The sequence below is a fragment of the Amblyomma mixtum genome, chromosome 8, assembly GCF_055824585.1.
Source record: "Amblyomma mixtum isolate Tamu chromosome 8, ASM5582458v1, whole genome shotgun sequence".
Classification (NCBI taxonomy): Eukaryota; Metazoa; Arthropoda; class Arachnida; order Ixodida; family Ixodidae; genus Amblyomma; species Amblyomma mixtum.
In genome coordinates, this window is record NC_143019.1 from 77,608,525 (window position 1) to 77,618,772 (window position 10,248).

The window sequence follows — 10,248 nt, forward strand, 5'->3', positions numbered from 1 at the left end:
GCTTCTTTTTCTGTTATCAAAAGAATATTCGATCCTGTAGTTGGGCGTCTCAGTAAGCGAAACGGCCCAGCGAATCTTTCGATGTGCGTGTGGTATCACATCCTGCGAAAATGATGTCAACACTTTCTATATGCGACGGTGTGGGCAACCGCAATGCCATTTCGCTAAACGACCGCTTAGTCGACTAACACCTTCCAACGAGACTGACCGAGACTCTGCTAACAATGTTCTGGGCTGGTTGCTCGGGAATTATTCGTTCTCTGAAATATGTCCAGATGATAAGACAGCAGTTTGAGAGTCACTGCAACCCACAATGTCGACAAAAATCAACCGTGGACCCCACCCAAACAAAATATGTGCCTCATTTCAGCTAGCATGTCACGGGGGCAGCGACGGCTTTTGCCAACTAGCTTCTATGCAGCACTGTTCGTAGAAGCGGCTCAGATTCGCCGCAGTGTATAAGAACGACAAAATAAACGCAAAATGAACTGTAGTTTTCCAGCTTCAAGGCATACTGCCCAATGCATTGATGAACTGGGCAGAAGCTTTGGAAATAGGCATTCGCATCCAAGTCTCGCTTCTGTCTTCGGTATTTTCGAGAATCTATAGCTTCTTGCTTTAAAAATAAATAAATGAATCTCTGAACATTTTTCTTGCATGCCGAAGGAAACAATAAAACCAGTGTTTCAGGCTAATTTCATTTTAGAAAATTTTCTCTAGCTCCTCGCCGGAATAGCGGGAGCGCTTTGTCTGAACCAATGCAGGGTTTTTATTTCTAGATTAGAACAATGACCTGCGAATTTTAAAAGCAGTGTCGTAAACGCCTACCTAATGCTATACAATGCATACACATGGTGAACATCGCTTCTGTTAACGTCACCGGTCCTGCTTTGTCGACAGTGCAGAAAGACTTTTTATCGTGATCTTGTGCTAGATTGTATGCTCTAAAATTGCAGCCTGATGTCTCATCTCAAGTAAAAGCAAACAGCACAAAATATCTGGTGCTCAACTCGAAAAACAAGATGTATTTGGCACTGCAGTAGTTCTCTATTGAAGGGTATTTTAGAATGTTCTGTTACTCAGTGGTATTGAAAGAGAGCAGAAAATAATTGACTGGCAATTAAGTCTTGCTTCATTGCTTCCCTATGTACATTCAATCCATCCGTGAAAGAAGCGACAAAATAATTCTTCCCAGTTACACTAACAAGAAAGAAGCAGTCGGAGTAATGTCTACAAATTGCCCTGCTGAAAAAAGCTATATGATGCAATAGCCTCATAGAGGCTTCATCATAGAACATCATACAATCTGAATGATATATCATACAATTTGTATGATATTCTATGACATCTCGATGATGACTGTATGATTTTACAGAAATGTATGACATTTTATGGTAATTTTGTATGATTTGTATTATACGTCTATCATATTTTTATGATAAACTGTATGAGTTTATTGCATCATACAATTTTTTCAGCAGGGTGGTTCTTGGGTGCTAATAAAAATCTATGTGTGCTTCCGTTTATTTATTTATTTATTTATTTATTTATTTCTGATACCCTCATGACCCACAGGGCATTATTGAGGGGAGTGGTACATAGATATAAAATGAAACTGTTACAAAAAGGGGTTAACGCATACATAGGCATGCCTAGAAAAAATGATATGCATGATTGCAAAAATAAAAAACTAGCTGCAAGAAAATACATGATTCAAAAAAGCGAAACAATACAATGATTAGGAATACCAACACCAAAACGAATAAATTCACAAAAAGTCAAAAAACATTTCATGGAAACACAAAGATATGAACTAGAACATCACCCTTCGTAGAAACATTGAACGGGTACGATGGCAGAAGGCTTTTAAGAGAACAAAGTGCATGCGAAAAAAAAGGAACAGGGCTAAATACACAATATACAAAACGAAGTGAACCAACTGAGGCTATGGTAAACCATATTGTAATGACAACAGTGCCCTAAACTCATCAAGGTCCTTTGCAGCTACAATATGTGGTGGTAGGTGGTTCCACTCCGACGATGTTTTTGGGATAAAGGAATTTATGCAGGATGTTGTCCGGCAACGAGGAACGCCAACTTTCCGTGAGTGATCGATGCGGGATGAAACATATGTTGGTAATGTGATCAATGCTTCTTTCAGAGTAGAGTTCATGCTGTAAATTTTAAAAAACAGACACAGACGGGACACTTTTCTGCGCAGAGCAAGAGGGGTTAGCAATAAACTATTTTTTATTTCTGTGACACTGGAAGCACGATCATAGTTGCGCACAATGAAACGCGCTGCTCTATTCTGCACAGCTTCTAGGGCGTCGATGAGTGTGTTACTGAAAGGGTCCCATACAGAGTTAGCGTATTCTAATTTTGAGCGCACAAGTGACTTATACAGAAGAAGCTTGACAGGGCTTGGTGCTAAGTAAAAATTGCGCTTAAGGTATCCAAGCATGCGGTTAGCGGAAGCTATGATAGAGCTGACGTGTGCTTTCCAAGTTAGATCTGATGTTAGAATGACGCCGAGATATTTATAAGATTCCACGGGTGTTAGCAAGGAAGAAGAAATAGTGTAGGCAACGGGACTTGAATTTTCGCGACGGGAAAAGCGCATTACTTTGCATTTAGTCGTATTAAGAGTCATTTGCCATTGTGAACACCAGTTAGAGATAGTGGTTAGGTCTGCCTGAAGTAATTCAACGTCATTCGTATTTTTTATTTCGCGGTAAACGACACAATCGTCCGCAAAGAGTCCTACTGAAGATGTTACATTGTTAGGCAGGTCATTAATATATACAAGGAACAGCAAAGGACCTATGACAGAACCTTGTGGGACGCCGGAGGTCACAGGAATGGATGACGAGTTAAAGCCATTAGCGTGTACATACTGCAATCGGTTAGACAAAAAGCACTCAATCCACCTTAGTACATTATGGTCAATATTAAGTTTACTTAGTTTGTAAAGAAGTAAGTTGTGCGACACTGTGTCAAATGCTTTGCGAAAGTCTAAATAAATACAGTCAGCCTCATTGCCATGATCAAGTATGAAGTTAATATTGCTCGTAAGACTTATTAATTGTGTTTCGCAAGAGAAGTATTTTCTAAAACCATGTAGTGCACAGTTGAAGAACGAAGATGACTCAAGAAAGTTAGCTAGGTGAGACAGGATGACATGCTCCATTATCTTGCAAGGAATGCTGGTTAATGATATTGGTCGATAGTTGAGTGAAAGGTGTTTGTCGCCTGATTTGTGGAGTGGAACCACCTTACCCAATTTCCAGTCATCTGGGAGTTCACCGTCTTGTAGGGATTGCTGAAATAATTTTTGACAGTATTATAGCAGAATATACTTTAGTGTTTTTCAGAATTTTACTGCTGATATTATCTGGACCGCAAGAAGAGGATAGTTTCATGTGATCTATGATAGTTATGATGCCTTCAAAATCAAAATGAATGGGTTCCATTGGGAATGTGATGTGACCATTATAATCCGGTAGTGATGTGCTTGAGGAGAGATAAAATGCCTTAGCAAAAGTTTCATTAAGTACATTAGCACTGTCGCTAATAGGGATGGGATTTGATTGTGCATCGAGAAGAGATACTGATGGCTGATCTGAACCGTTGACAGCGTTTCAGAACTTTTTTGGATCAGTTAGTAAAAGTGATGGCAGAGTAACGTTAAAATATCGCTCCTTGGCTATTTTTAACGCATTTTTGTACTCCTCAACCACACCTCTGAGTGCTGTCCAATGTTGAGGTTTTCCCGATGACTTTGCCTTGGAATATAACCGTCTTTTTTTGTTACCAAGGCGTTTTAATGACCGGGGGAACCATGGTGACCTGCCATTAGTAGTGATGATTCTTCGAGGAACATGCAATTCAGTTAGCTCATGTAGTTTGTTCTTAAATAAACACCAATTTTCATTAACAGACCTTTGGTCAGACTTTATGAGAAAGTCATCAAAAAATAGCTTCAGGCCATCATTAATTGACGTAAAATTTGCCTTAGCATAGTCGTAAATGGTTTGTTTTATTTCGCGATTTGTTAGACGGCAAGATTAATTCGATAAGGAGTAGGCAATGATCGCTTAAACCTGGCAAGTAGCTTACGTCGGAAACAAGGTCTGGAGAACTAGTTAGCAAAAGGTCTAATATGCTTGAGCTTGTAGATGTCACCCTTGTAGGTTGTGTGACTACCTGTGTTAATGAAAAGGTGGAGCAAAGTGCTGAAAAACTTGTTGATTCTGATGATCCATCGTTGCCTAAATGAGTGTCTGACCAATTAATGGCAGGAAAGTTAAAGTCACCAAAAAGAAAAATAGGCCGATTAGGAAACCTTGTTTGAATTCTGTTAAGAATGTCATGGAGGTCATTACAGAAGCCAACGGCAGTAGATGGTGGACGGTAACATGCACAAAAGAGGAGAGCTTTGTTGTTAATTTTGATCTGGACACAAATGAACTCCAGAGTAGTATCAAGGTTAACTTCAAAGCATTCTATATCCTCAGATACAGCGATTAAAGTGCCGCCGCCGCGGCCAGAAGGGCGGTCACAACGAAATATATGGTAACACTTTTGTGAGGAAAATACTTCGCTATTGCGCACGGATTCATTGAGACAAGTCTCTGTTAGTACGATAATATCAGCCCCCATGGTATCGGCGGTGCAGGATAAGCTGTCACGATGACAAAAAACACTGCGTATATTAGTGAAAAGGATAGAAATGTTTCTAAGTGTTTGCGCAGGTCGATGCTGATCCTTATCTAGTTATCTTGGAGAAGAATGGCTTGAAGGGCTTGAGTTGGTTACAACACGTGTTGAATTGTTTTCCCGGACACTATCAGTTATAGGGCAGTACACGTAACATCTTTTCTTAAGAATAAGCTTGTTGTAGCGGAGGCTAAATGATTCTTCGGGCTCAGTTTGCTTTGCGAATTGAACAAGTTTCTTCCGCGCATGCCTGGTGGCCTTAGAAAAATCTTCGCTAATCGAGACGGCTGAATCCTTCAATTTTGTCTTTGCACCGAAAACTCTCTCCCTGATTTTGTGATGCGAAAATTTGACCAGTATTGGTCGAGTTTTCTCTGGTCCAGCCGTAACAATTCTATGGGCACGCTCAATGTCCATTTCAGCTAAGGTTACAGTCATTTCGTCTTCAATAATTTCCCGTACCTTTTTCTCAGATTCAGCCCATGATTCAGTCGATACGTCTGGAACATTGAAAAACACCAGATTTTCCCTTCGAGACCTATCCTCTAAATCGTTTAAACGGATTTTAAGGTTCTCATTTTCGTCCAGTGCCCTTTCAGCATTTTCTTTCACCGTCGCCAAATCTTCACGAACTTCATCTAGAAGCTCCAGTTTATCTTCAACCGAATTAAGGCGTATCGAAAGGTCTGCAATCTGTCCGCTCAATTCTTTCTGATTGGCTGTGAGGTCTTGCAAGGAACTGAATATACGCTCCTGTCCTTCCTCAATTTTAGCAGAACGGTCCCTAAGGTCATGAAGCAATGCTAAAACCGCTTCGCTTCCGCTGTCCGGAGCGTCTTGAACCGACTGGGCATTCCTCGCGGCACCAGTTTTGTTCGGCCCAGGATTCAGCTCGACATCCCCACACAGCAGCAATTTCATTACGCAGAAACACTCATGCACATGATTCAAAAGCAGTTGTGGGCACGGGAACACAACAAGGAATGCATTACTGGAGCGCTTAGAAGATGTGTAACTAACCTGGAACAGGCAGAAGCGGAACAAATTGGTCGGCTGCATTGTAGCGTTGTTCCCATGCCCACTAAACTGTTGCGGGTGTCGCCTGTTGCTTAAGTAGAGCGGGCTTGATGATGTCGATGCAGTTGCGGTCAACAGTCCAGGAAGAGCCGCGGTAACTGGCGCCGGCGTGGTATCCAGAAGATGGGCGGAACACACGTCACTTCGCGCTGGCTTGTCTTGCTGCAGCACGTGTGGCAGAAAACCATCGCAACACCGATAAGGCGTCGCGTCGGTGCTTGTGCTGGAGATGGTCACGATCTGGAACAGGCAGAAGCGGAACAAATTGGTCGGCTGCATTGTAGCGTTGTTCCCATGCCCACTAAACTGTTGCGGGCGTCGCCTGTTGCTTAAGTAGAGCGGGCTTGATGATGTCGATGCAGTTTCGGTCAACAGTCCAGGAAGAGCCGCGGTAACTGGCGCTGGCGTGGTATCCAGAAGATTGGCGGAACACACGTCACTTCGCGCTGGCTTGTCTTGCTGCAGCACGTGTGGCAGAAAACCATCGCAACACCGATAAGGCGTCGCGTCGGTGCTTGTGCTGGAGATGGTCACGATCTGGAACAGGCAGAAGCGGAACAAATGGTCGGCTGCATTGTAGCGTTGTTCCCATGCCCACTCTTGTCCCTTTCATCATGTTCCTCCCAGCATACATGCTGAAAACCACAATATACAGATTGGAAATAGCCCAAGTGCTGTTCCTTGTTAATATTCGGTTTACTGCATGGTTTGAAACGCTGCTGATAGTTACAGTACTGGACCTCTGAAATACATCCACAAGCCGGCTCACACGAAACTGGCACTTTTCGCGCATGTAGTTACAGGCAAATTATGTAATAAAAACTTGCTTGCTTAGAAGTGCTTTACCTACCGAACGATTAGTAAGTGCTGCTGGGTATCGTTAAGCCGTTCGATTAAGTACCATGTTGAAGGACATCCATTTCAAGAAATATTGTGCACGCGACCTGGTAGCTGAATTTACTTTTGGTAGCTATAGAGCTAGCGAGGGCAGATGGCAATATTCGCTTGCTGGACGCAACAACTTTTTGCGAGCACCGAAGAAGGCGCAGATAGCAAATGTGCGCATGCTTACAGAGAGAATTGTGTTATCGAAGCATTTAGTGAGAACAGTAGCCAGATCTTACGGGAGACCGCCACTACTAAGATTGCATACCATCCTCACGTGCTTTTTTCGCTTGCCATTTTCTCCGATCATGTAGTTTGCTTATTTTAATAAAGGGTAGACAAGTTCTTATGAACGTTTCCCTAGCCCATGCTATCCGTGTTCTAAAATTGGAAATATATATACAAAGATGAAAAGAAGCTCAAAAGACTAATTATCGGTGGGCCGCACTCGCAAAAATGAATTTCATTAGTGCTTCTGTCTGTCCCAATTTTGAATGACCTAGCTACGTCTTAATAGCTATGCTTTTTGGTCGATTTTCTGTGCCTATGTGCCCCTCATGGTCAAGTTTCCGTTGTCTTTCTATGATTTTTTCCGGTTTTGTTGGGAGACGCAGACGTGTACACATGTACATGCCAGAATATTGAAGACAGAGCAGCGTCTTGCAATTACAATAAAGAATAAGTTGTAATTCAGTGCCACATTATGCCCTTTCTTCGTGGTTGCTTCGTGTGCTGTCACGCTTGTTCATCAACGAGAATGGTTTCATTCTGGGGCCCCGCAGTGCGAAGGAGCAACGCATAGGTCTGATATTTTCTTTAGGCGATGCTACTCTGTCTTCTTCAGAGTACTCGGAAAATGTCATCGTCAGAGAAATCCTATCGTCCGCACGAATCACGGAACTCCGCAAGAGCCAGCGACTGCGTTCTTATTCCTTGTATCGCGATAAACTGAGCGTGCATATACTGTTTTTACTGTGACCCACGAGAAGATGTGAGAGGGTAAAAACCTGCGTTGATTTGCTTGCGACAATGAGTGGCTCAGTTTAACTTTGATTTCCGACCCCGGTACCTATCCGGGGACCTATCGTTCATAGTTTGGGCCTTCTCTCAAGCCGCGCCTACCAGAAGCGTCCGTGTTCACAGCTGAAAGCAGCGACGGGAGCATCATTGGGGAGCGCTTTACATGCGAGGTTTAACGTCACTGATACCAGTACTAAAGTCACTGAGAAGAGCCCCGCAACCCCGTTAAAGTCCTCTCTAAAACGCATCTTATCTAGGAGATCATTTACAAGGAAACTATATTTCATGCTGTTGCCAGGAGTTGCCGCTACGGAGCAGAACTTAATATGTAATTTCGAATGGGTCCTGCAGCTGGCGAGCTATAAATCCGCAATATGCCTCAGCAGAAAATAATATTTCTTAGTAAAGCAAGTAGAATAAAGAGCGTGCGGTGTATTGCATAGTGTTTAATTACGTCACAACGTTTCTGATGTTTCTAGTCCCAAAAACGTTTTTAAGCGTAGGTGCGCCTTAACTACTAGAAGTTCAATATTATGTTAACCCTTCCCAATGCCTGCAATGCTATTCTTATTCTTAAGCCTATGGCCTCTTATTCAAGGACGAAATAATGGCCGTCTTGACCATAACGATGATAGCTGCTCAGAGACTGTCCCCGCGATTTTGGTAACTTTCAAACTTTATGGGCTTCAGTTGGATACCTGCTGAAGCAAAAGTTCTGCCATGGTTGTGTTTTTTAACCAATTTGGTGCAGTCATGATACTCGTTTAAGAGTGTGTGAAGAATGCTCTAAGTATGTGAAAGTTGGTAGCAGAAAACATTGCAACGAAGAGCGCAAGAATAGTCGGGTTTAGAATGCCAACTAGTAGCGCAAAAATTTTGCCCATTTTTTATAGGTCTCTTCTCACGCACTTGAGACGATGGCGTTCTGGGGCTCATTAGTTTAGCTCAGACCGGACGCTGCATACTGGTTCAAGTGAATTGAAGCACTTTTGAAATCTGCGCTTACTTCCCAGTGCATGAAACGCAGGACGCGGAAATATTAACTCGGAGCCCTCCACTACAGTGCTATTAATAGACCAGATTGCAGCACCGGCGTTTAAACGCCCCCATTCAATATGTTCCAACCAAATTGCAATGATTGAGCTGCATGCACCAAATGGCAACGATCAGCTTTTCCGAATCTCTTTAGATTCATAAGGGCAGATATAAAACAAACGGTGCAGCTTACGCTAACTTGATGCCCGTACTTTGCTCCACATATTCCCTAAAGCAATTTACTGCATAGGACAACGCATTGCTCTGGTGGTGATAAAGAGTGTTTATATTACTGCTGCTTCATTCATGTGTGCCTCCAAGCTAGAAACATACGCAGGTTGATGTGCCATTACAGGGGTTCTCATCAAATGCGTGGTGTGCAGTGCTATACGTTGTGATCTTCAGGTACAGTACCACTTTACAACTGGCACTTAGTTATTCGACGAAGCAATTTTGTGCGAATGCAGCGTGATTTTCACTGTAATTATATGGCAAGGGATTACGGTTCTCATGCTGTAAAGGCATTATACATGTGCAGTGGATCCACCCTCTGCCCGAGTAAGTGTAGGAGTAACTGCAAGATGCGTGAACTGGGGTACGTTCACTGAACCGCACTGAACCGAAGGGTATGGTTTATGGTTTATGGCATCTAAGTTCCAAAACGAGTTAGACTATAAGAAACGCCGTAGTGAAGGGCTCCAGAAATTTCGACCACCTGTGGTTCTTTATCGTGCACTGAGATCGCACAGAACAAGGGCTTCTAGAATTTAACCTCCATAGAAATTCGACCGGCGCGGCCGGGATTGAACCCGTGTATTTTGGTTCAGCAGCCGAGTGGACGTTGAAGGTATGTGTTTTGTGGCGGGTTCAGTTATAACAACTATTGCTAGATGTTCCGCACATTTTGGACGAAAAATTTTGACAGTAGTATACCGTGTAGACCTCTTGCGTTCCGAACTTCTTTAATGCGACAACTGCTGGTAGTTCAGGCGTAATGCCAAAGTGCAAGTCGACGACAGCTGCAGTGCTTGTGGCGAAGGCCGCTAAGTGACAGCTGCGCCTGAGTTATGCCTTGCTATTCCTTTGGAGCAACGACCACTCGCCTGATGACGTCAATTCTCAGAAAGATAGAGATGAGAAAATGTTGATACCGCGCATCCATCAGAACCGATGGTAGTGAGGTGACACCCACATACTGCTAGAATGGAAAAGGAAATCTTACGCCGGCCATGCGCGCTATTGTGTTAGTGACATTTAGTTCAGCTTGACAACATCGACTGTGTCAACAGCTTAAGAAGCACTTTGAGTTGTGGTTACCTCTGCGTGTGGAACCAAAATGAGGCTCCATTTCTGATGACGAAGAAACAAGCTTTCCACTTAGGTAAAAATTACGCCGCCCGGTACGTTTCCTAATGGTAGATTTCATTAACTAAAAAAAAATGGCTGAGGCTTAACTTGGTTAAGCCTGGAGAATGCGAAGCATCATCGTGTCGCGTAATTTGGAGGCGCAAT

At 43.1% G+C, this 10,248-nt stretch overlaps 1 protein-coding gene and 1 pseudogene across 1 annotated transcript; both read right to left on the reverse strand.

Moving 5' to 3' along the window:
- Window positions 1–3,712: 3,712 nt before the first annotated feature.
- LOC149333100 (uncharacterized) lies at window positions 3,713–4,902 on the reverse strand (annotated as a pseudogene).
- LOC149333101 (uncharacterized) lies at window positions 4,688–8,423 on the reverse strand. Its single transcript, XM_089557640.1, has 3 exons — window positions 8,400–8,423; window positions 5,740–6,333; window positions 4,688–4,705 (listed from the first exon to the last, which is right to left on the reverse strand). Exons 1-3 carry the CDS (start codon window positions 8,421–8,423, stop codon window positions 4,688–4,690), a joined length of 636 nt encoding a protein of 211 aa, XP_089413766.1.
- Between the last annotated feature and the right edge of the window lie 1,825 nt (window positions 8,424–10,248).

What these genes read in the sequence shown, in the direction of transcription:
- LOC149333101 (XM_089557640.1), bottom strand. Translation starts at nt 8,423, where the DNA reads ATGGCAGAACTTTTGCTTCAGCAG. An exon ending in CAGAACTTTTGCTTCAGCAG is followed by an intron (nt 6,334 to 8,399) that starts GTATCCAACTGA and finishes TGCCTGTTCCAG; the next exon opens with ATCGTGACCATCTCCAGCAC.